Below are 26702 nucleotides of genomic sequence, written 5' to 3' on the forward strand. Positions count from 1 at the left end.
CTGCGCAGAGCATCAGAGGCCTAACTTGCCTTGCTCTTCTTCCAGGGAGGCTCAGCACACACCATGCTACAGAGTACTGAGGTCTCTCTGGCCATCTTTCAAGTGACTGCTACTTATTCTGTATTTGAGAACCCTGAAATTTGAAGAAACTCCCTTGCTTGCTCAGTCACAGGGAAATAGTGAGAACCAAGTCAGAAACCTCAAGATTGTTTCCACCAAGTAATAACTCTTTCTCCCATGGAGTGTCTGTCACTCAAAATAAAAGTAGCTAATGGTTTAACTTAATTCCTGCTACTTAGTCACCTGAAGTCACACTTAAATAATGAAGTTTCTAGAAAACAACCTGGTTGCTGAAAATCTTGTTGCTGCTGTGATTTTTCACAGGAGCTTGAGTAAAAGAGAAGTCAGCAGCATCAGGAACTGCAGCCACACCAACTGTGCAGCTCCTGCTTAGGCTGAAGTCCCGAGTCCATGGGACTCAATCCGCAGGGCCAGCAAGGGCCACAGCTGCAGACTGCTATAAAAAGTGACCAGGAGGAGGGATGGTGAGAGTCCTGAGGTTCACTAACTACACCAAGACCTGGGCTTTAGGTCTATCACCGCTTTCTTTGGCTCACAGTGGCACGCATCCATGCATTCCCAAGTGTGTCTTTTGTGCCTCAACAGCAAGGTTGAAGAGTTGTTGCAGAAACCACGTGGCCTGAACTATGATTCTCTGTTCCTGTACAGTTGCTTGCCACTATTCTGACATGTTCTAAGCCTACACTTAAGATTGTTTCCAAAGATGTTACATATCTTTCTGGTCTTGAGTCTACATATCCCCTCTTGTCCTTTGGCTCAATGTTGCTTCCTCTGAGGGGCCTTTCTTGAATACTTGGTTTAAAGAACAACCAGCTTTGCCCTGTGTATCTTTACCCCGTGTATCACTCCTTCACAGATCTTGGCTGAGGTCACCCTGCTCACTCAATGAGCTGTTTGAGAAACACAAGCTTCCTAAAGGTGAGCCCATCCTGTGTGCCCTGTTCCTTCTCAGTGTGTAGACCATAAGTGTGGACACTACGGTCAGATCATATCTGTGTGAAGGGAGCCATGATACATTCAGTCCACCTGGCTACCAAGGAACACAGAAGACCCAAGTGTCCTGTCTTCAGGCAGTGAGACAGCTGTTGGTATTGACACAGAAAGGGAGGTTTGAGAGGGTGGTGTGGGGCAACGACATCAGGCTGTAATTAAGACGGGATGTGTTACATGCCAACAGGAGGAAGGAAAACAAACAGGGACTAGAGCCTCATGGCTTCCGGGCACCAAGGGACAGGTGCTCAGCACCTGCTCTGACCCTCCCTCCCACCCGGTCGGTGGAGGCTTGCAGGAGCCCCTACTCCAGTGGAATTCAACCCCGTCAAAACACAGCCCTCTGCCTATAAATAGGAAGGTCTTTGAAACACTAATTAAAAATTAGTCTGGCATTTGGAGCCTCTGATAAACAAAAGGGCTAAGAGCAGAAACAAACGCAACAGTTGCCCATTTGATCTATACATAGGTGGTAAAGGCTGCCAGTTGTCTCCCCGTGGACTTTCTTTCAATTACTCCTAAATCTATGGACTTGGAAAATATGTAAAGAAGTCCACCTTCCCAGTGAGCTCCTCAGGAGTTCTGTCAGTGTAACCCACTTTACAAACTCTGAAAGCCACTAGAAAAGCCAACGTGTCTGAAAGAGAAGCTCAAAAACACAACGTGATGAACAGCGAGAGCCTGAAAACACCATTAGCCTCCATGCGCATCTCATACCGGTGTATACCCCACTTAAGGGGCCTCAGTTTCAAGTGCCCAACAGCCCAGGTGCTAGTAGCTGCTGGAATGGAGTGCATAGAAAGCTCAGAGTTGGTTTTCTTATAGTCTCTGCATTTTAAGAATATTGTATCAAAGACAGTTTCTCTTTGAACTTTTGTGTTTTTCTTAGGATGATTAAATACATTAAATATTTATGATTTTGTATTTTTCAAACCTGGAATCCATATAGGATCTGTACTGTATTCTGAATAAGCTAAACGATATTAAGACTCAATATCACACTGCATTACCACAAGCATCCAATTTTACTTCTTAAACGATGGCTGCTAGATTCGTTTTTCATTTCCTTTACACATGGCTTCTTTCTTGTCCTAGCTGAATGCAGCCAGCCCGGTTGCTCCCACACATCTGAGCCGAGTTTTCTTAATGAGCAAGGGAAAGGCGCCACCACCACAGCACAAAATGACCCGCCCAAGTCTTAATTCAAACAACTCCACCCTGTTGCTCAAGCTTTTAGAAAACTTGCACTGTCTTTATAACTTACCTCATAGGAGGCAAAACTTAGGTCTCCAACGGTTACAAGTACAAAGTGATCACAGGGGACTACTGGGGAAGGACAGGCTTCTGGAAACCCAGTCCTTGACTCTAAAGCAAGCACAGGCAGCATGCTAAAGCCAGAAGTGACCCCACAGGCCGGGGCTGTAGTGGGCTCATTGCCTTACCATCAGTGGGGGCTCAGAGTTTCAACTGTGTTGTTACCTCTGCATCCTGCTCCTGGAGGTGGTACGTCTGCTGGAGGCGTTGCAGTGTTTGGGGGCTCAGGGTCTTCTGTTCTAAGAGATACTCCAAAAGCAAGACGATCTGGTCTGGAGTAAGCTGAGGACAAAAGAAACAGCCCTTGAAATGTCATTTAGCCAACAAGAAGTTAAAACCAAGGTTCTGAGCAAGGACAGCAAAGCCAGGGTAACTCAGGCACTGTTATATGTCTCAAAGATGGGAGAGCAGGTGCTGACTTTGCCAGACATGAGGGTCTATGCTGTTTGCAGCCCCAAAGATTCGCATCCTGGGGCCCAGTAAAGCCGTTTCCTGTGGCTTGTCATGCTGGGTATGTGCTTTCGGCACTTGTCCCAATCGAATGTCACAATGGCTAATGATGGCCTTGCCTTTGTGGCTGGACAAGGACTAAAGAGGTCATCCAACTTTAGGCAAATCCACAGGAGTTTACCAGAAATAGGTAGGTTCAGCTTTCTTTCTGAACCATGTGAAGCCTTCAAGGCACCTGTTGAACCCTGAAAAAAACATACAATGTAACAATTGCCTCCTCTCACAGCCCCTCCCCTTCATGGTCTACTTATAATCTGTGAGTTTAAGATACTAAAATTCACTTTACAGGCTGCAGACAAGCAGATGCCCAGCAACGGATACACCTAAGCACACACAGTCACTCTCACTCAGAATTCACGTAGTTTTCACACCAAAATCAGTATTAGAACTGCTAAAGGCAATGAGAGGGAGAAGTCTGTGTGTGGTACAAAATAAAACAGAGTACTGCTGTGAACAACCACAGTACTCAGCTGAGAGCCACGCCCTGCCACGCCAACTCAACCCAGCAGCAGAGTGAAGAGAGATCAAGATACACCTGTACTGACTGAAAAAGGCTCATTTTAAAATCAGAGCTTGACAATTATCTACACAAATTCCACATTCTCTACACTGGCACCTCTCCGGTCCCGGATATGCCTGATAATCTTTCTGAACAAACTTCTGGAGGCCAACATTATGCCAACAGAGGGTGCCTACAAACACCAGGATTTTAACTGCAATTTCTATTACACAAAAGGCACTAACTTACCACTTTCTCTCCTCTTGCCTCTCTCTCCCTTTTGTCCTAAAATACACGCTCTGCCTGAACCCTCCCACAATGTGCACACACTGGGTACTCTCATCAAGAAGGCACCCCCTTCCTCTCCATCCCACCTTCCCTCCCTCCCTATCTGTCTTTGAGGAAGCGTTTGACTTTATAGCCTGGCTGGACTGGAACTCTCACTATATAGACCAGACTGGCCAGGAACTCAGAGATCTGCTTGTCTCTGCTTCCCGGAGTGCTGGGACTAAAGATGTGCCACCACACTTAGCATTTCTAGTATTCCTATCTCACCCTAAATCTTAATGAACTCATTTCCCCAGTAACATATACAGTGCCCAGTGCTGGTTCCTGGGTATATTTATTAGGTAGTTTTTCTCCACCTACAGTTAGACCATGGTCAATTCTGAGGTCAACAGGGAACACCGGCTGTCTCTAGCAGGACGGCCTGACCTATGAAGTCCTAATACAAGGATTCCATAAATGACTCCATTTCCCCTCCTGAGATAGCAAGTGTTTGCAAGATGTTTTAAGATATGGAGCTACATCTACCATTTTCTATAACGTTGAGCATGAAGCTGCTGGAGTGAGACTAAGAGAACCCAGCTATTTGTTAAAGCAGGTCAGTCCCAGGACCTCCAGCACCTGTCCCCACCATATGCATCTCAGGTGCATGTGGGGCATCCAGGCTCTTGACCAGGCACCAGCTGAGTGTCCTTCCTGGAGGCTCCTCCTTTCCATCACTGAAAGCCCTGGCTGAAACTGGCCCTTCGGTCCTCTTCCTTCTGGCCACCCATCAGACCCAACAGCAGCTTTAGCATTTCCAGGGAAGCCAGTCTCTGCTGAAAGCTGAACTTGTCAGCCCAAGGCCTTGGGTGCACCTTTCTCTAAAGGCCACATATCTTAAACGCCCTCCTGCAGAGTGTCTTCCCTGGGTGCCCAGCTAAGGCTCCTCAAGTCACCCCCACTGCTTCTCTTGGTTTTGTTGTGGCAGTGGCTAAAGTCATCCATATACCTGATCTGGGTATCCCTCCTGGGTTCAAACACTGAGCACAACTCCAGTTCAAAAGTGAGAACTGCTAACACGTGAGCCCAACCAAATGCTCGGATCTACACCTGTGTGCTGTTTTTCTTCCAAGCAGAAAGCTCACATCTGCACACAGACAGAATCAAAAGGATCATGGGAAGCTTTTGCTGTCTCAAAATTGACACAATGGAAACACTGAGAGCTAAGCCGCCTGACTTTGAGACCGACAGCTGAGATGGCAGCAGGGCCGGAGGAGGAGAACATGTGCACTTGAACCTTTAGGGCTGTTTCCCAAGTTTATCTGGCTCTAATTAAAAGGCGGGAAAGAATGAGGGTGCACACCCCTTCAAGGAATCCACCCTCCTTCATTCAGGAAGGTACAGACGCCCTCATGCATGCACAGGCTTGTTCAGAGGCGGGCAGGACAGAAGGCACAGCCATGCTGAACATTCCTCCCTAATGCTGGGAGATCTCTGCTAGTCTGGCCTTTGTAGAATGGACTTGAAGAAAGCACTCCATTAGTAAACAACCTGCGGCCACCTGGCTCTGTAATTCATGGGAAAATGTAGTCTCCGAACAATGAAGAAAGTAGAGACAAATTAGTGGCCTAACGCTGTTTTCAGCCACAGATAATAAAACTATCATTCACAAGTAAATATTCACAACTTCATTCACAAGTAAATATTATATCACAAAAAAAAGGATTACAAGCTTGAAAAGAGGATGTGTTAAAGCAAAAGTATTTTAATAGAGTGAACTGTGTAAAGTAAAATACATATTTGCTACTTGCCAAGCCACCCTACAGTGGAAAAGAAATAGCACATGATAAATATTCACAAAGAGACTGAAAGATCTCAAGTACTTGCAAATGTGCAGGGAGGCAATGCTGGACAGCGGGCTGTCCCGGCAGCTGGCACAGAGGAGTGTCCCATTCCCACCACGTAGAAATCAAATCAGCTCTCACATAGCTTTGGGACCAACTGTGTGTTATCATGAGGTATTGAAGGAGACACAGACCGTGTCAGCTGTATTATGGTGCCATCAAGAAAAACAAAATGAAACAAACAAACAAACAAACAATTGCCCATGGAGCATCAGGCCCCAGGGAAGCCAACTTGAAATATTACTAACATGATCTGCCTTTCTGGCCGGGACTGACAGCTCATGCTCAAAATTCAGTTGCAAGAGGAGAGAAAATTCTCTCTTCTCACAAACAAGGATCTATGATAAGGTTATTATTTCCATAATGGGAACACCTCAGTATTGTAAAAATGCATCTGCCTAGGAAGCTCAAGACAAAATAAGACTATGAGATGCCTAAATTTTGTGGGTACTTGAAAGGAATGGCACAGGCCTGTAAAATTTACTCAGATGGACACAAGAAACAAGATGCAACAGGAAGCCAGGCAAGTACAAACGCTATTTGTTAATTGTGGAAGTCTGTATTCTTGCCATAAACATTAAAGATTTCACAGTTGTTAATTATGAAGAAATGTACAAAGGGAAAAGTTAGCTTCATCTGTTCCCCAGCAAATTTAAAAATTGAGACAAGTGCCACAACTCTGAACTGTTTTAAAGTTTCTTAGAGAGAAAATGTGAACCCCCCCCCCCCCCCCCCCCCCCCCGACTTCATCCCAAGTAGAAGCAGCACAAAGGAAACAAACCCTGGCTCTTCCAGGAGCTTCAGTGCCTTTGCAGGAGGCTGGGATGGGAGTGGGTGGGTGGGGGCAGGGGCGGATGTCACTCTGAGCTCCCTAAAGACAGTCCACACAACTGCAGCCCCCACTTTTTCTTCCATCAGCACAACACAATGCAGAAAGGCCAGTTTACCTCGGAAGTCAGAAATGCCACAGACACAAGTCTCACCGTGAAGGTTCCACAGGCACAAACATCAGGGCTGCAGCTAGCATGTGCTGAAGGCCAAGGGGAGCCCCGAGGAGCCCCTCCTTTGCGGCCCAGCTGGTGCACAGCAGAGGCCGGGATGAGGAAGGAAGTCAGCACAGCTCCAAGGGAGTGAGCCTGAGACTAATGCAGCCACAGACTGACAGTGGCGTGAGTTCTATTATTACCCCATTATCACTCTGGGATCTGAGCCGAAATGAAGCATGCTTCCTCCCTGGTGCCATTTCCTTTTATCCTGGCTGGAGACTAAAAGCAGATCAATGGGGGCAATAATGTATGATGTCACTTCCATTATAGCCACAGCCTCCCCTCCTCTTTCAGTCTGTCTGAAACACACAGAAAGATCAATTCTTCCCAAAAATGGTTAAAAAATGCTTTGGGAGCATGCATCTTCCAGAAAAGCATTCTCTGCTATATTTGTCTATGTTACTTCGGCAGGAACTGTTTACACAGAACAAAACAGAAGAAATGGGGGAGGGAGAAAAATCTCAAATTCTCCCATAGGCTGGAGACTTGTTGGCTGAAATTCAACCCAAGCAAGGGCCAAGGCAGAATGTGAGCCGCTGACCTTTGAAAGTCACATGTAGAAGGTGAAAGGTGACCTCACAGATATAAAACACCTTTCATTTTATAAGGTGCTGCAAATCTGGAAAATTCCTTGCCACCTTTTCCAGGAAACACAACCACCACCCTGCAGGCCCCAAGACAACCCACTCAGGCCCATGGGTGCCCGGTACCAATGAGGCATGGGAGTGGAACCTAGAAAGACAAGACATTGCTCTGAGCCTTAAAATAAAACTCCATCTAGTGAATTTTCACTTGCAGAGGATTCTTGCCAATAAGGATAGAACTGAGAAAGTCCCTCACAATCCAGAGATAAACAGAAGCAGGAGCCGGAGGAAGCAGGGCCCTCCGCTGCCTGACAGGAGAGGCCTTCCCTGTCAGGAGGCACACGGCCAACAGGCAGAGTCCTGGGCCGTGTCTGCCAGACCCCAGGACAGAACTAAAGTGTCTTCTACGCATTAGAAACTTAAAGAGAAACAGCAGCCGCAGCGGCCGCCACCGCCGCTGTCGCCACCATCGCTGCCCACGCTGCTGCAGGCAACAACAACAAAAAACCATTCTCTGCACCGCTGCTGCAGAAGAACTGTTCTCTGTGGGGTTTTTGCTTTGGTCACATTTTAAAGAACTAAACACAAGACTAGAATATTGGATGTGGATCCTGTCTGTGTTATTTTAAGGGTAAAATCTGAGGTTGCTAGCAAATGAAGGTTATTAAATAGTGAAGAGTGAAAATACTTTTGCTTTACACTGTGGAAATCAACCAACAGGCAAAGACTCTTATAGGAGCATCGGTTACTTTTGGTTACTAAGATCTTCACAAATTATCCCCACAGCCACACTTGCCAATGATCACCACAGCAGCACCAAAACAGCCACAGAATTCACAGTACTAGAAATCTGGGAAATGTTACTAATAGTTTGAGATGATATGTGAACATCTAAGTCATGGTTTGGTAACTGCATTTCCAAACTGTTACCACAACATGAAGGACCACAGGGGCCACCAAGAGCAGGTGGCAGCTGAAGTAAGCTATGGCAAAGAGACATCCTCACGTTTCCAGGTGGAGGGCCAATGTGCTAATATTTTAGCCTTTGTTAGAAGTATTGTCCATACTACAGGCAATGTGACATGAAGTGTGTTCTGTGAGCCATGTGAAACCAGACCGTGTGCCAGCGGGCCCCTGCAACCGTGTGGATACTAATATTGTATGCTATTACTCTAAATGCTCAAACTGAAGATTTCCAAGGATTTTACAAGAGATGCTTGAGGTTTTCGTGCCTGCCTGCCTGGAATCTGCCAGACCCACAGTAATGGGGCAGAGGGGAAAATACTGTCCCGCCATTTCATGCTTCTGGGGAGAAACAATTCAAACAAGAACCTTCAGTGCTTCAGGTCATCTTCCACCCTTGTGAAGAATTTCCAAAGAACAGAACTTTAAAGTGTCAGAGACTATTTTCAATTTCTTGTGTTCAGACTTTTCCACACTGAAATCTGTTGTTTACTTCAATACTCTGACCTAAACCGACCACAGTTTACACTACACCTGGTGTATTAATCTTGACTGTGTATGTAAATTTTGATGAACCTGACCTTCTAATTTATAAGTAGTGTATCTTTTAGCTCTAAATTCTTGTTATACACCCATTTATCTCAACCTAAAGCCCAGCATGTGAATAAATATGCCATTATTGTTAAAACTTTCAACTGGTTCTGATTTAAAATACAGTATTATAGATACGTACTGGAATAGTATGCAGCTATTACAAAGGATGGAGTAGGGGCTGCTTCTGGATACAGCAAGATGGTAGGGAGGAGAGTTCAAAACAGAATGTAGAAAATGGCTGAATTTGGGTAAAATACTACATCTCCCCTCGCCCTTCTCTCGACAGGTTCTCATGTGGCCCATGCTAGCTTGAAACTTACTATGTAACAAAAGATAACAGTGAACTTCTGATGTTCCTACTTCCACTTCTGGAGTTCTGGAATTACAAGCATGTGCCACCATACCAGGAGTGTGTGCATGTATGTGTGCATGCACATACACACCTGCTTGACAAGCACTCTACCCACCTAGCCACATTTCTAGGACAAGTAAAATAAATTCCTAAAGACCTAGAAGGGAATTAAGAAAGATCTAGTCAAATTTTGAGTCACCCATACAAGATACTTGGTTCTTTTCCTTTTTTCTGTCTATACCTTAAGCTGAAATATTTTTCTTAAATTCTGCTGCAAATATTTTTGATAAATTAATGGGCAGCGTATATATTTTATGAAGAAGTTCAGACTGCAACCTAATCTAAGTCTGTGAATGAAATGCTGAACAAGTAACAGACAGGCACCCTGGGGCTTCTAAAAAGCAAGCCTAGCTACACAGTCACTCCTCTACTGAGCACACAGAGAAATCTGCTATGCTCATGATTAGGACCTACAGTGTTCTGGCTTCAGCACTTTTACCTACAAGTCAGTGACAATATTGTTAAACAGAAGAGAAAACATCACTTGTGTGCAAGGAGGGCTCAACGGTTAAGGTGTTTACTATGCAAGTCTGGTAGCCTGAGTTCAATCCACAGATCCATATAAAGGGTGAACCACGAATTCCTCTGATCTCCACATGCAAGCCATGGCACATATGTACACACACACACACACACACACACACACACACACACACACACACAGAATAAAGTTTAAAAATTGGAAGACTATTAAGTTTCCCAAATGCTTGTAGATACACAAAGCGAAGCCCTAGTGGCCGCATGCTCTGGTTTTTATGTTAGTATTTAAAGAAAGTTTTCAAGTATTGTCTAATTTTTTCCCCATGAGAAAATATAGTTTTTTACTCAAGCCCAGAAATATTCTTATATTTCCCTAACTTCCCATATTACTGTGTCAAAGTGAGATACTCTGTGTGGCTTTATTACAAATGTGCTGCTTTAGTAAATAACTAAGGAGACACCAGACCCTTCTCCGTTCAGCTTGTTTCATGCAGCTCTGCCTCTTGTACAGGTGAGGCACTCATGAACAAGGGCTACAGTCAGCCTGGAAAGTGAGCTTCCTCTGAATGACTGTTCATGTGCACAGCAGCCCACCTCCTACAGAAAACACCATCTTCAGAGTTGTAGCACGAAAGCTAGAATCCTCATGTTTAAACAGGACAAAGTGTGCTCAAACACAACTCTGTTTTAACTTCTGTCACCACAGTGACATATATAAGGAAATTTCTAATAGACTGAAACCACATCTGCTGTCTCATGTGCCAACTCTTCCCGAATATCATACTCAAATGCTTATTAAAAAGCATTCAGTGTCCAACACGGCAAAATGAAATGATGGGTAACAACGTCTGCCAGGAGAGTCATCAACAAACAATTTAATGGTGCGAGTGAATCTACAGAGGGCAGGTGTGTAGAGGCCAAGGTTCAGAACAGAAAATTCCCGTTTCTAAAGTAGAACAAATTCAAAGAACTCAAATTCAAATGTACTGACCTAAAAGGTTTTTATCAGCACTGCACAGGGATGGCCCCAATGTCTTCAGGCTGAGTGCAGCCGAGGTTCCACCGATGAATAAACTGGGCTGTATGAGGACTAACAAACGGGGCTCCAAGAGAGCTTGTTCCATTTGCTTGGCTTCCGTGATAAACTTGCTAACGAGGATTAAAATTCACGGTGTAAAGAACAAAGCCACAAAAGCATGTTAGAGCTAATTAACAAGGGGAGCAAGAGAGGCAACCCAAGTCCAGAGAAGTCACTGCTCAGAGTGGGGCTCCTCACAGTTAGGTGTAGGTACAATCATTTTGAAACAGCTTCTAAACGAATTTTACTCTTGGCTGTTCATTCTGAGGTCAGAACAATATGTTCCCTCACCCCTGGCTCTGGCCTTTCTTCTTCACAGAGGCAACTGCACAACATAAATATCTTTTTGGTCAGATTTTCTTTTCTAATGTTCTCTCTTTCTTACCGAATCTGAACTTCCCACAGATTCTGGCCACATGTCTACAACGTGCCAGTTGCTTTCTGTTGTATCCTTAATATACATAAATCCAGCCACAATTACAGAGGAATAGCAGGGAGTTGGACGAGGGTGCCGAATCTTACTACATGAATTAATGCTGGAAAAATAAAGTGGTGAGGTTGTTATTTAATAAAATGTATGTGGGGTCCCACTGTCCAATTGCTACCCCATGTGGTGGTCTCATTTCATAGTACAATTTAATGTGTGTAAGGTAGGAGAATCACATTTGGACCCATTTTTGCACACTCTGGGATTCCAGTCTGTATATTTTATACCCTGGATAGACTCTGAAAATTCCAAGAAAACTCATTCAAGGGAAAAGAAACGAACAGCTTCAGGGGGAAAAAAAATAGAAGGTGGGCTTTGGGTCTTCAGGCCACGCATTCCTTTTGTGTGCACCTAAAAGTGATGGAGGCTGTTATTAGGCCAGCATCTGGTATAAAGGAGAAGCCACTATTTTGTGGATGTGCAGCATATGGGACAGGAACCTCACCACATCTGCCTATCTAAAGCCATGTTCTACACACAGTGACCAAACAAGTCACAAACACACTGGGCAAAGTACAGAAGCCACCCCCAACACAGTATCCTGAAGCCTAACACCAGGCCCCAGGCGATCCGGTCTAAGGTCTACTCTACTGTGAGCTCCAGGCTGGATGCAGGGCAGGTAGGCCTGCAGTCACAGAGCCGAGGCTAGGAAAGTCAGGAAGCCTTTGCTGCCATGAAACACACAATCCATAGTGCCGTCGGGATCTAAATCTCAGTGGGTCTGAGGCTAGGTAGGTTTTTTCTCAGGAACTGGCAGGAACGTGAGTGACCCCAAGACATGCTTTCCAGCTGCAGCTAAAATCTCAAGGGCACCAAGTCACAGCTAAAAATGTCACAGAACCCAAGCCGCTCTGCTTCTGGCCTTTTGGTGCCTTGCTTTGCATAGGTACAATGGACCCATTTAGAAAGATCCAGACTTGTTTTGTTGAAGTGTTACTGCATTCTGAGTGTTCTGATTATTTAATCTCTAGTGGAAAATACTATACAGAGACTTTTCCCCTCACTCCTAGTGGATAGGTATAATCTTGGAACCTACAATTTTTTGCAAAATAAAGCTGGGTTTTCTTCTTAAAAGAAAAAATTTCTAACATAACTAAATTTTAAAAAGAGAAACATTAAAACAAGCCTTCAATCACCATGGCCCACCTTCCCATTTCTTACCACTGTTAACACACCAACCAAAACAGTCATTATTCCAAAGTCAAGCAAACTCTAGTTTACACAATGCGCAAATCAATACACCAAAGTGCACCCCCTAAATGTGTTCAATTATGAAGTGCCAAAGAAAGCACAGTAACATTCAAAATAACTTAAAAAAAAAAAAAAAGTGACCACAGATCCCCAATGTAAGGAGACCCAGGAATCACTCACTTCATATAATCACTCACTTAAACGCCACAAGCTGAGAACCGCTTCCTGCTCACTTCAAACTTAGCTTCTCAACTCAGACTTTTGCTAGGAATAACCACAGCAGAGGCAGAAATACAACGAACACACTGTGCACTGCAGGACAACCCAAACAAACGCCTTCCATGTCAAGGGGGAAGGGTGGCCGCTTCCTGATGTGGTTCCCATGTGAGCAGAGCCTGGACACGCAGTTGTCCAGAAACTGAAGTTAACCTGTTGAGCATTCCCAGGAGAAAGCTGGAATCAGCCACAATATCGCTGTTTTCCTGCAGGAGTATTCTTCCCGCTTTCCCCTTCGCAGGGCACGGCAGGGTATCTGTTTGCTGATCGTTTCCCCAGGATGAGCAAGAAACCATAATCCGGACGCCCTGGAACTCACTCGGAGCAGAAACGCCCTCAGCAAGGGAGAACAAAGCAGCAAGGTCCCGGACGGGCTGCAGGGGTAGGCAGGGAGCCTTGGCCTCGTTACCTTGACCTGGGACCTGCACCTGCCACCACGGGCTGATAAGGGCCGCTCGCACCGCCCACCTCCGAGCCAGCCAATCCACAAGATGGCCCCGCCCTGACAGCCCCCCCCCCCCCCGCAATTCCACTAATTAGACGTTCGCCTCCCACCCGACACTTACACAAGACACAGACCAGTCCCAGCACAGCCTGCGATTCAAATAGGAACAAAGGCGGGCGTAGCTGTGGCACTTTTCCCTAATTCACTAAAGTGAGGACCTCGTTGCACGGGGCCTAACCTCTACAGAAGCCTTGTTCCAAAGACATAAACACGTGAAGACCTTTCCAGCTACAACTGGGAAGAAAAAAACAACTGCTGGAAAACAGTCTGGTTTCTACCGCACAGCTCCTGGGTCACCTGGAAGCAAAGTGCAGAACCAGGAGGAATAAGCCACCCAGCTAGTTTCTAGTAAACAACCTGCATAATTACTAATTAGGAGTGTGGGAAGCAGGAAAAGGGATGGGGACCGACAGGCACACTGACCATTCACAGCAAATCAGAAGAACAGTTATCTGAAAGACCAGGGAGAAAGGAAGGCCAGAATAAGTTTCCTGGGTTCGCCACCAGTTCCGATGAGGAACACTCCCACAACACGCCAGCGGCTGACTGGTCACCAGGACAGATCCCAGCAACAGAACCACTCCACCACTGTCTCTACACCACGACTTCAAGCATGACTTCACTGTGAGCAGTTACTTAGCTGGATGGAGAGGTGGACCACTTGAAGGCACATCTGAAACAGAACCATAGGATTCCCCTAAACAAGCAGGAAGCATCTAGCAGAATCCATTTGCAATTCTAAGTATGAAAACTTTCACTCCAGTTTTAGATGCTGAGTGGAACTTGACAGACTAGAACCCATGAAATATACACAGAAAAAAGTGGCATCACAGGAAAGCTGCCTGGTACAAGCTACCTTCCAGTTTTGGTTTGATCTAAGTCATCTGTATCCATTTAGAATCTTCCTCAAGCCTACAGGGTAGGTCTGTGGGAGGCCTTTTTTTTTCTTTTCTTCTTCTTCTTCTTCTTCTTCTTCTTCTTCTTCTTCTTCTTCTTCTTTTTTTTTTTATTTTTTTTTTAAGTTGCTAGCAATGACCTGGGAAGAAGAAATAAAAACTTTGACCCTAAACAACCCCAGCACAAGTCTTTCAGTGTGACCTGCCCACAGATTTTAAAATGTTTGGCTAATTATGGTTTCTGTCTCATTCTGATTTTCACTAGGATATGCTCCAATTTTAGGTGAGGAGGTCTAACAGCCCAATACTATGGAATAGCATTTTATTTTCTTAAAAAAAAAAACTTTTTGTTTAGCAGCTAAGCCTGCTTTTCAGCTAAGCACAATTTAAAGTTTAACTGTAGCAATCATTTGAAGTCTTCTTAAAACAAGCAAACAGGAACACAAGTAATTTGTTGATTAAACAGTATAAAGAAATTGTTAGGACAATTGTAAACCAAAGCCAGCATATCTACCTCAGCTCAAAGCTTTAAGACCCAAAACCAGGAGCCTGGGAAATAAAAATACAGAAAGAACTCCTAAACACCTGCTCTGTAGACAGAATGAACCAAGTGAGACAGCAGGGAGACCACCCCGCCTCTCCTGTCGGAGGAGAACAGCCACCCCAAACTCATCTTCTCCAAATTCCTCAGTTAAGATTTAGAAATCAAAATCTTAGCTAAATTAATCTTCTTTTGTGCAAGACAGAACACTTCCCTTTATTAAGAATGTTAACATTTTAAATAACAACGATCATTAAAAATCATAATTCCTCAAAGCAGTTTTCAGTTTGAGAAAACAAGCAGTATGAAAACACTACAAGGAGGCATGGGTAAGGAGCGCTACAGAACTCACCAGAATGTTCTGGCGAAGGTTAACTTTCAGCAGCCATGTGCCAATGCTTGGTGTTAGATTTTTAAAAGCAAAAGCCTATTGCAGATTGAACTTTCACTGTCAATTAAAGAGTAAGCTCCCGGGTCCTTAGGACAGTCTCATAGGGACTCAGGAGCATCTTCACTGTCAATTAAAGAGTAAGCTCCCGGGTCCTTAGGACAGTCTCATAGGGACTCAGGAGCATCTCCGCAGTCCCAGTGCTATCTGTTCAAGCTATTTTTAAAATAATATCCACTTCCCTTGATGGAAGCCAAACCAGAGGCGTTGGTCCATGCAACTTTTTTTTTTTTTCCTTAAGGACCCGTCTGGATTTGTTTCCTCCCCTGGACAGGTCAGGCTTTCTCTTCCCAGGCTAACTGCATAAGCCAGTCATCCTATTAAAGTGGCTGCGGGGAGTGTTGGACAAAAAATAGAAGCATGCGATCCTGCAAGGGGAGGACGTGGCTCTGATGTGGAGGACTGGAAAGCAGGAGCACCCCAAACAATGCTTTGGGAAGCAGGTCGCCTGATCCCACTTCTGAAACCCCTCCGGCCTCCCCGGCACAGCTGCCCTCACTGGCAGAGCCCGCTGATCTGGGACAGAGTCTGCGGCATCACCCAACACTCAAGTGTCCAGACACTGACCTGCCTTTGAGAGTCTGAAGACCCACTTTGGTTCTGGGCATGAACCCACAATGGCCCACCTCCCTCCCACGCACAGCCACACAGTCCTCGATGTGTGCCAGAGCACAGCATGCCACCTGTAAGCCAGACACCTCCCACTTCAAGGCTGCCTCTAGGGGCCTCACCCCCAGGGGTTTGCTACAGCAGGATTCCAGAATCAACTGCAGGAAAGCCCCTTAGCAGTCTTGCCCCTCAAGGCACAACTCTGGTTCTCTCGTATTTCACTATCCAAGATCCACCCGTTGGCCGCTGTGGTCTGCTGGGATTTTCTGAGCCCCTGGAAGCCTGGGGAGTCTTCTCTCCTCCGGCTCTCACCCAGCACACAGTCTTGAATTAATGTAACTTGTCTTCTAGTAGGATCTTGGCCCATTAACAGTTATTCTTAGCAACAAAATGATGAAAATGTGAAAATAGTCCAACTTAAAAGAGAAATCAAAGACAATGCACTTAAAAACCTACACCATTAATTTCACAGCCATTACAGGCAAATGTCACGTCTATTTCAGGGGTGCTTCCTGGGAATCTAGTGACAGCTTAACCGACGCAGCTCCACCATATGCAAATGAAAATTGTGCCTCACAGCTCACAAGGTACCCCACCGCCTCAGCAACCACTTTGTGGCCAGGGACAATGTTACTGGAGGTCTGGAAAGAGATGACCTGGAAAGAATTGAAAGCGAAGTTGCTTAATATACAAGTATATGTACACAGTGGTCACAGGCATGGAATGGCTCACAGACGGGTCCTTGAATGCAGGCTTCAGTGTTAAAAAAACCAGTATTTTATTGGAGTTTTTTTTCCAGAAAAGTGTTAAAAAATATATTGCAAAAAAAAAAATATACAAGACAATTACTCATAAATCAATACAACTACAATTAGATTGTTCTTTTGAACAGGAAGGCCAATTTCCCCTAACCAAAATTATAAATTAGTTACATGGCACTTAAAATGTCTCCTTAACTGAGTATCTAGCATGTTAAACACTAAGTCAGACATGTTAGGTAGCAAGGTAGAAATATGCACATTAACAAGGTACACAGCCTTTTCTCCTGTTAGTTTACATCCCTGTGTGTACATACATTGTTTTCCTGGCACAGAGTCCTCTCTAATACTAGATCCTGTCTGCAAACACTGGCTATATAGGTTTTCTACCTCACCATCTTTTCTTTTCCATTATCAACATCTACTGGTATGGCTGGCAGGAAGAGAATCCTCTAATTCTCTGAGGTGACAAGACAAAGAGACAATAAAATCAGAGATGGAATTAAAATTGCACATCCACTAACCTTGCTGACTAGAGCAGAGTACCTTCAGCTATCCTGGCAGCCCTACAAGGGTCTTCACTAGCGAAAAAGGTAGGGAGGAGAAAAAACCCGTGAGGGCAAGGCAGCCGAACAAAGCTGGCTTTGAAGAAGGAGGAAGAGGTGGAAACTCATACAAGTCTTCGAAAGCTGCAGGAGGCAGAGAAGTGCCCCCTCCCTCCCCCCACCCCGCCCCCACAGAAAGGAATGCAGCCTGCCCACACCCCCACTCACCTAGGTAGGTTTACTTGGACTTCTGACTTCCTGATATTGTAACACAATGTTTTAAGCTGCTAATATTGTGGTACTTTGTTACAGCAGCCATAAGAAACTGATACATCTAAGGCCCTCTATTGCCAATACTAACCTTCCTAGCCTCTGGCTCAAAACATGAGAAAAATGGTAATTCAGACTATCCTTACGTTCCCAGCTTGGCCAGAATCCATCAGCTTCCTTCTATAAGGGAGCTTTCTTGTGTGCATGCTGCTTTATGGGTGATTTCAGACTCAACTCCAGTGGCTAAGAACTTTGCTGAGGCAGAGAGGAGGGACAGAAGGGCTGCTACTCAACAGAGCACCAAGGCCAGGCACAGGGCGTCAACCTAAGAGGCCAAACATGAAACAGAGCGCCACTGGCAACTGTGTCTTGATCAAATCTAAGAGTTAATCAGTAACATAACCCCACCACCTTTTTTCATGGCTTTAATTATTACAGCCAGTAAGAAATATTCAGCCGTCTCTGTTTAGTAATGTTTTATTTACCCCTAAAGGCTCAAGTCTTCATTAAATGCAGAAGAGTTGAGTTCAATTCAACACATATGGTTGAGCTCACAGCCTGGTGGCTGCCTTTTTCTTAAGTGTCTCCCCCCAGCACACCCACCCCCAAAGGACTCTGGACATATAACACACATTCACCATTTAGCAACATCGATTTCCTATGCTACTACCTATTTTATGAAGTTTTATTTTTGAGTAATTTCCTTCATGCTTTGTTTTGCCAGCACAAATCACTGCTCTGGCTCCCAAATACACTGTGTATGTTAAACCTAGCTAAATCTGGGAGGAGCCCAGAACCTTTGGTTTAATCTGGACAAAATATCTATGTAGTAAAAGGAATGGGGAGAATGGACTGTGGTGTTTCCTGCAGTCCACGTGGTCTTAAGTTAATGCCATCCTATGTCTTATGGTGTCAACTCTGACACGGTGTTTGCTGATGCTTGTTTTGTGTCTTCTTCCAAAAGAAAGTGGCTATTTCCAGGTAAGTGCTTCAATAACTGGAACACAGGTTGGCTTATGTCTGTTGTTGTTACATCAGCATTTCAGCTCTGGTTGTAATTTATCATACCTGTCTGTGGAGCTGATAAGACATTGGAGGAGGAAGGCTAAACTGATTGAGGAGGAAGGCGGGGTGGGGGTGCGGGGGGAGGTGGTGTATGCACAAGATAACTTGTAATAAACCTCCTTTGGACACAGGAATTGATGTGAAGATGGCAGACACTTCATTTCTTCCCTTAGGAGTCCCAGGCTCAGTAGCTGGCATGGCTCATCTAGAGGTGCAAATGCTGGAAGCCGAGGGCCAGTCAATGCTCAGATTAAACAAGTTCAATTTATGTATTTATTTTTTCACAGGCCATACTTTTGATCTTTATCAGACAATCCTCAAAGCCGAATGTTTCTCAGGAGTGAGACTCCAACAGTACAGAGTAGCCTGGTGGACCCCAGGAGAACCCTCTCATGACATTATCTTAAATGTTTAGAGTTCATAAATACACAACCACAGGTGGCCCCTCTGACTCCCATCTATCTAGGAAGTCCACAGTGACCCTTCTTTCAATCTAGAGCTGGTCAGTTCTCCACATGAATTCCAGTAGTGTCCTGGTCTAGCAAGGCCCTGCCTAGCCAGAAGTAACCTGGCTTTCATGAGAAGTAGTTTCTGAGAGTACCTGGAAAATACGAGTGGGAATGACCCACAAACCCAGCATCCAGGATAGGCAGCATCCCTCTGCAGTCTAAGTTTGCTGCTGGAAAATCCAAGGGGTTCAACAGCTAAGGATCTTGAAGCAGGGCTACCTAAAGGAACAAGATTAAAAAACAAAACAAAACTGCTCCTTGAGCAGATGCCTTCTCTGCAGACAATGTATCTGCACTGTAGAAATAGAGTCACTTGACAACAAGAGAGGCTACCTGCAAATCTTCTGTCTTTACTTCCTAGGAGTGCCCAATAGAGTCTCTACATGGGCAGGCAATGGCCTAAGATGTTTGCTACAGTTACCAAGAGTTGTACCAAATAAGTTCTACCATTAGGCATTTGCCACTTTATTCAATTTTGGGTGTGTGCTGGTACTCAGATTTACAATGTGTACAAGTTGCCTAGAAACCAAAGCCCAGAATTCACAGCCTGGTGCAGGCTAAATTGCAGTCACTAGAAAACAGCAAGCTCCCTACTACAGTATGGGGGAGGGCATACCCGTCCACCCCATCATTCCTGTTTGATGCTATCTAGTTTTCTAGGGAGTCTGGTGTAACTGGAAAGAAGTAAGAACCATCCCCTTCTTCCTTGAGTGTACTTTACTCCTTAGGAAATCCATGTTCTTTTTATGTGGTGTTGGTGTTGCACATACATGCTCACATGGTAAGTATGTGTGGACAGACAGCTGGATGGAAGGTCTGTCATACAGAAGCCCCTCCCACACTGGGCAGCTTTCATCTAGAGTGCTGTAAAGCCTATACATGTCTGAGGTGCTATTCCTACTATGTCCCTGACTCATGGGTACAACGTGTCAATGGAACTGTGGCAGAAAGCTGGTGAGAATCAGCAACTAAAGCCAGTTTGTGAACCCTTAGGAGTTATGAGGTTGCTCTGAAAAGGATGGGATCCAATGCTTTGAGGCATCCGTCCTAAGGCACGGTCGCTCTTAAGCATGGCCTGCCCTTCCCTAGAAGAGCAGTGAGCTGGGAACCAATCATTTTCTCATTCCACTCTGGAGAATGGGAATGCTTCTTCCTAGCTCCTTCAGCAATCTTTTGGAAGAAACTGCCCAGAACAGAAGAAGTCATGTCTATTTACAGAACTGGGAGTGAGGTGAATTTACTGTCCCAGGGGCAACGACAGCTAAGTTCCCTGGGTAACACTTGAACTCACTGAGCATGGTAGAGGTGCCTAATATACTCTGCTACATGCCAAAATCTCAGATGGGCAAAGTCTACAGAGTCCTCTGTGGCTGAACACAGCAGCGCATCTGATGACTTTCCAAGTTATTTGAACAGCTTATCTATCATCCATCAATGAACTCAGATCAGCTTTCTGGCTAAACAAAGGATAACTTTAGAAAGAACTTTTAGGACTTAAGGTCAAGAATACATAACAGAAAAATCTTCCTCTTTAAAACTATGACAAAGGCATTAGATGAAGCAGAAGGTTAGTTTTTCCTGAGACTTCGCAGAACAGTCACTTTAAACCATGCTGAAGTTGCAGTCTTAGGTCCTTTAAGAAAGGTCCTGCATGGGTTTTCTAATGCTCACAGCCCCGTCTTAGGTCAAAGACAGCATATTATGTGTGGTGTTCAAATCCTAAGCAACTCACCTGCTTTGATAGGCTTCAAGAGATGGTTAATAACCCACACAGGAAACCCCAATTCAGAATGAACAATATACTGACTCAGTAAGAGCCGGACTGTGAAGGGTACTTCAAGGTCAGCTCAGGGGAGCTCAAGGGAGGCTCAACACAGGTTGGTAGGCTGACAAATTCAAAGGATTCTCAATACCTATGGTTCCTCCAAGGCAACTTTAATCCTCAGAGTTGTGACAGCAACTGTGCCTCCATCTCTCAGGTGTACAAGTGGATATTTGGAACAAATTACCATTTTCTCTTCACATTAAAAAAGCATCCAAACAAATACAACCATTTGGCTAAATGAATGTAAAGCTACACTTTTGTTTTATTTTGAAGAACAAGTAAGTATTTATTTTTATTTTATAGCAAATACGTAAGAAAAGTATGAAGGTAATTCTCCTAAGAAGATGCAGTCCCTGAAGGTAACTAAGGTATGCCAAGAGCAGGGGAAACAGAACTCCCCGGGGAAGAGCCCTCCAACACCAAGTGACATCACTGGGACTGAGCAGGCTGTATTTATATACATATATGTAACAACAATTAACAATTTAAGGTTTTATATAGCAAAGAAAAAGAGGTCATGAATTTCAGACAGCACAATGTGAGGTGCATGCAAAGGTCAGAAGGAAAGAAATGGGAGGAAAGAGTGGTGTAATATTTTAATTTCAAAAAATAAAGGAATACTTTAAAATTAGTATCTTTAAAAGTGATAAAGACTTTCCTCCTTGACGCACTGTGATTGTCATTTTAGGGGCAGCTGCTCCTAAAGAATTCATTCAAAATTTGGGGTTGTCTTCCTATAAGCAAAGATTAAAAGCAAGTAGGGCCTGCCAGATTAATTCTGTCTTCACGAACTATAATTTCATATTTTAAGTAACTATGTTTTCAGATGTCCCTCTGATAAATTCATTGGCAAAGACCTTTAAAAATCAGTCAGTGGAAGGTGGCCATCATCCTCAAGCTCAGAGTAGCTCACATGCACACAAGATCAAGATGATGTCCCTGTGCTCACAATGCGGAGAGAGGCTCCTAAAGCCATTTTAATTACCCACAGCAAAGGCCTGGGGAGATTTAAGCACAAATATCCCCACATGCCTGTATTCAAAAGGGCTCAATGTGTTAAAAAGGATACTGTTTTGAGAGTCCTCCACTCAAGACTTATCCTCCAGGGGAGGCCTAGAAAGCAAGTCTGGGGGAAAATAAATGATGGAAGATCAGGGAAGGAGTAGGAGAAAATATGTTTTATTTGATTCTGGTTATCAGAGACATTTACTTTACAAAACATAACATCAAATACACATGAATTATAAGGAAAGTTCCTTGTACTACCTACCTGGACACCTACATTATGAACCAACAAGATGCCACCTTGCCCTGAAGCTTGAGTCACTGCCAGCCCTGGTAAAGGAACACTGCAGGATGCATGTCTAGGGAAGATCTTCCAAACACACCAACAGGCAATGCCCAGTTTGAGAACAGTGAAGTGTGGTCATCGTGAAATACTCATCTCTTCTACATCACTAAGCAAAGTGCTGAATGGATAGGACCATCTTCTAGTTCTAGGCAGATTCATATCAAAGCCAAAGTCTCTCCACTCTGATCCATCTCTCGGAAGGAATCCCCAGCAAGGCCTATGCAACATCATTCAATAGTCTGTGTTCTCTCAGTATGACCAGGTGTCAAAGTATAACTAATTGTCCCACCTCTCCCTATTGGAAACAGGAGGATATTCACAGCTTGCCAACAGTGCCTTTGTCCAGTGGGGCCTCATAAGCCAGCAAGTGTGTTGAGAAAGTTAATTATCCAAACAGAATTTCAAAACTGTTTCACCTTTATTCCATTTTCTGTTTCAGCCTCAGCCCTCCTGATATGCTGCATGCTCTCAAACCCCCTCATCTAACTACACCCAGAGCTTGATTTACCGGAACAGTCCATCCTTTAGCACCTTAATACTATGTGACACACCAGATTTTGTCCATGGAGAATGCAGGGAACTCTTTGTGAATCACTGTTCAAACTACTATCTAAAAACAAAACAAAACAAAACAAAGGTGAGGTAATGACTACCTAACCTTGATTTTGACCACAAAACATGATCAGGTGTTTCAAATGGAATGGAAACCCAGGTACTTGGGGGCAGAGGCAAGATAACAAGTTCAGTGCCAGCCTGAGCTACAAAGTGAGTTCAGGGCATCTTGGGCAACTTAGCAAGAACCTGTCTCAAAATTAAAAAGTAAAAGAAGGATAGAGGCATAGTGTACCACCGAGCCCTGGAGTTCATTCACCAGCACAGAGGTTGGGGAGGTTCCTATCTGTGTCCCAGACAACAGGAGAACAAAGAGTCAGGATGCCAGGACTCCAGAACAATCTTCTACTAGAACACACAGCAGGGACGTATCCTCAGCATGTCATTCAGAATGCAACTTTCTCATTTTCAATGGCTTTGCAAAGAGGTGACAGACAGCAAGGCAGGGGCAGAACACACAAGAATTAGAAACCTTAGTCCTCAGGACTAAGCAATCAATGGAATTTGATACTATGCCTATTTATCACACCCACAGGGTTAGATTTGCACACGTAAGGTTGGGGCATTTAACTTCATATACAATGTGACTTTTGCTAGTTCCTGCCTAGAACCACCATGTACTTCCCATGTCTGTAACAGACCAAGAGGAGTGAACACAAATACCTGTACTGTGACTGACTGGTTCACAGTTCAAAATGTCAAAACTTCACATACAGCTTTTTTGGTGAAAGGTGTATATGGAGTAGGATAACCCACTATTAATGACAGTCATAATTAACCTAGCATTTCATCTTCAGAAAGAGGAAACTTGAGGCTCAGTGGTTAAGAAGAGCACTTGCTACTACTCTTGCAGAGGATCCAGGTTCAGTTCCTGGTACTACACTGGGTGGATCACAACCACCTGTGACTCTAGGTCCAGGGGATCTGATGTCCTTTTCTGGTCTCCACGGGCACTGAATTCATGTGCACAAACTGATATATATACAGACAAACTTTTAAATTAGTTTTGGAATTTTACCTGCAGTAACACTCTGTGACACGTGCACATTCAAGTCGCGCATCACAGTAAGATATGGGGAGTCAGTTCACTGTGAGTGCAGATGAGGGTCACTGTGTGGGGTGAAGAATGGAGGGACCTGTCCCACACTTGCAAGGACTAAGAAGAACAGCAAAGATATCAAGAGGAGAGGTACAATGAGGGCATGTTAGGCTTGTCCCTCCTCTCTCCCAGCCTCTGGACTCTGACCTCCTATAAAGAACCGTCTCAGAACACATAGCAGGAACATGTCATCAGCAAACACATAGCTAGCACACAAGGCTAAACTACTCTTAGATGCCTGTTGCATTTTTCCTGGCCATGTCAGGGATGCTCCCACTGTACTGCTTCTAAAGGAAATCTCTGCATAAAGCACATGGGTTCTAGAATTAACTATGCTGTCCCAGCACCTGGCATATACTAGGAAAACCTTGGTGCCTGCTACACAGCACTGTGTACATCCCTTACTCACAAGACCCTTGGGCTCTCTCAGGAGCAGATCCCAGACAACAGTGAGAAGCAATAGAACCCAGTTGGCTCCACTCACACAAGCAGGCTCCACCTGCATCTTCCTGAGACACTTAATTACCAATACCCATTATTGCCTCAAGAGGTCTTGTGAATAGACCCCTAGGCACACTGTGAGTCATGGGAACCAGCTCCTCACTTGAGCCTCCGGCCACTCCAGGCTGAAACCATGCTTGCCATCACATGTAGGAACCCACCCCTAGATTTCACTTTGGCTTCATTTCTGGGAGCTTCTGCAGCAGGACTTACTTCTTGGAGAATGTATCTGAGTAGCACATGTCCTTGAGAAGTGGAGCTCTCTAATAGGCAGTCTATTGGCAGATGGACCTAAAGCTCCAGGTTGGGGAGGTCTGAAAATGAAGGAACTGGACAGAAACCAGACTTCGGCATTTTCTTGGACATGCAGGACAGTGCATACATTTCCAGATTCAAAGTCACCCTGCAGCATTTCTGGGCTCTGCAGTTATTGGATTTCCTGGGACATGTTCCTTCTGATCAGACTCCTTTCTGTGTTATGGTTAATGTAACAGGATGAGAGAAACCACAAAGTACAAAAAACTACAGAGGAGTAAGCCACTTCTCCATGCCCCCCATAAGCACTAGAAAAACATGCCTTTAGCAGAAACACATGCACTCAAAAGATGGGGCGGGACCCTGGAACATCAAAGCCCCTCAGTTGTGGCACGGTCCATACACAGGATGATCCCCCAGATAAGTGGGAGAGTCAAAAGATGGGTTACACGTGATGCTCTCCTTTGAACCAGGACACTGAAGGAACATGAGAGGATGTGATCTGGGCAGTTTAGGAAGCTTGGGTTCAGTGCCCTGCCCTGCAGGAGGCAGAGCTGGTTCTAAGGCACACAGCTGAGTTCTAGCCATCTGTCCTTACAGCCCAATCATCTCAACCAAAGTAACCCCACAGTCTAGCAGCTGCCACTGCCAGGTGTACACAGCACTGGGCTCTTAGGTTTTGACTGATGGCAAGGCTACAGTCAGTGAGCAGTTTCCTCTAGAGCTAAAACAACAACTCAGCACTCCGGGCACATGTGAGGCAGAGAATGCCTTGCTTGGAGTCTGGGACAGAAGAGGGTTGCTTAGGAAACTGACAGGAGCAGATGCCTGAAGAGCAGAGACACACTCACTTCGTTTCGCTAAGAACTTCAGGTAAATGCCGAGAATCTACTAACTGCCAGAATAGTTAGTGCTCTTTGTCTACACATAGCTCTACTGAACATGCACATCATCATCAGCTTTGTGGAAGTGTGTCTCTACACACCATGAGTCCACACTTCTCCTTGTCCCCATCACACCCAGCCAAGAAGTTAAGAGAGCAAGCTGGTCAGCAAAGCCAGGCAGGCCAGATGATAGAATAAAAACGCCACTGCCAAGGCCAAGTGCAGGCTCTGATTTTTTTCAGGATTCAATTATGCTGCTTTGAAGTTTAAGCTATTTGCATTTTAATAAAAGCCAGAAAAGAGGGCCCGGCTGTGTAACTGCGTATTTCTTAGAAGTAAGTAGGCAGTATCCATTTCAGTGCAGCCCTTAAAGTAAAACAGCAATAGCCTCACAGTTAATTGCTGAACAGGGCTCGTCTTCCATGATTTCCATACTGTGACTACACACTAAACACATTCATTGCTGGGTGGCTCACAGAGTCCCTTCACATCTTGCAACAGATGTCAGTACAATTCAAATACCAAAGGACGAGGAAACACAGAGGGCTGCCGGGCTCTTCACACTGACGTCACTAAGGGAAAGTCTCAGGTAAAGAGGGAATTTGCAAGGCCTGTGTTCCTCCTCCTGGCCCTGCAGGATCCAGCCCCCCTCCCCCCAGACTGCTCTGCATCCAGAGATATCCACTGTAGGAAAAGGGATAATATTGCACACATCTGTCCAAGTCTCCAGAACTTCAGGATAACAGCTATGGCAAGTGCTGAACCCCAGTATTTATGGCCAGGCAAGACACTTTCCATGAAAGTTATAGAACAAATCTTGTCCCCAAACATTGAATTTGGTTAATTTAAGCAATAAAAAAAGAGATTGAAAGAACTGCCTTTGAAGTAAAAAAAAAAAAAAGTCATAAATATAAAACACATTCCTGTCCTCCAAAAATGATTTCCCTTAAAAGACTTAAAGGCAAAACAGCAACGTATTCAAATAGCCAACCTGACCAGACAACCATAGTTTAAGTTTTCTTCTTTAAACCTTCCCATATTTAAAAATTTTTCTCTAACAGACAATACCATTTTGATAATAAAAAAGAAATTTCTTAATCTTAAATTAGTTTGTTTGAATGTATAAAACTTAGCATGGTGAACTGATGAAAATACAGGAAACAGGCCCCATCAGAAATAGTTTTCATGCCGAAACAAAGATCACACTGGCCACAGCACCCTCAATAACAGGGTAGGAATCCTATGGACCATTGCAAAGATACTACAAGGAGACAGCCTGCATGTACCTCACTCAGATTCAACATGGAACTTCCCACGGCATATACAAACTACATAAACTAAATACATACATCA

The 26702-nt window shown here is 44.6% G+C and overlaps 1 protein-coding gene across 1 annotated transcript in view; it reads right to left on the reverse strand.

Annotated features, from left to right (window-relative positions):
* Aopep (aminopeptidase O (putative)) overlaps positions 1-26702 on the reverse strand; it is a 304401-nt gene that overhangs the window by 22201 nt on the left and 255498 nt on the right. The window contains exon 14 of the mRNA XM_059262759.1: positions 2551-2667. Within this exon, the coding sequence (XP_059118742.1) occupies positions 2551-2667 (117 nt within the window). The remainder of the gene's footprint in view (positions 1-2550; positions 2668-26702) is intronic.

Source organism: Peromyscus eremicus, chromosome 5, assembly GCF_949786415.1.
Source record: "Peromyscus eremicus chromosome 5, PerEre_H2_v1, whole genome shotgun sequence".
NCBI lineage: Eukaryota > Metazoa > Chordata > Mammalia > Rodentia > Cricetidae > Peromyscus > Peromyscus eremicus.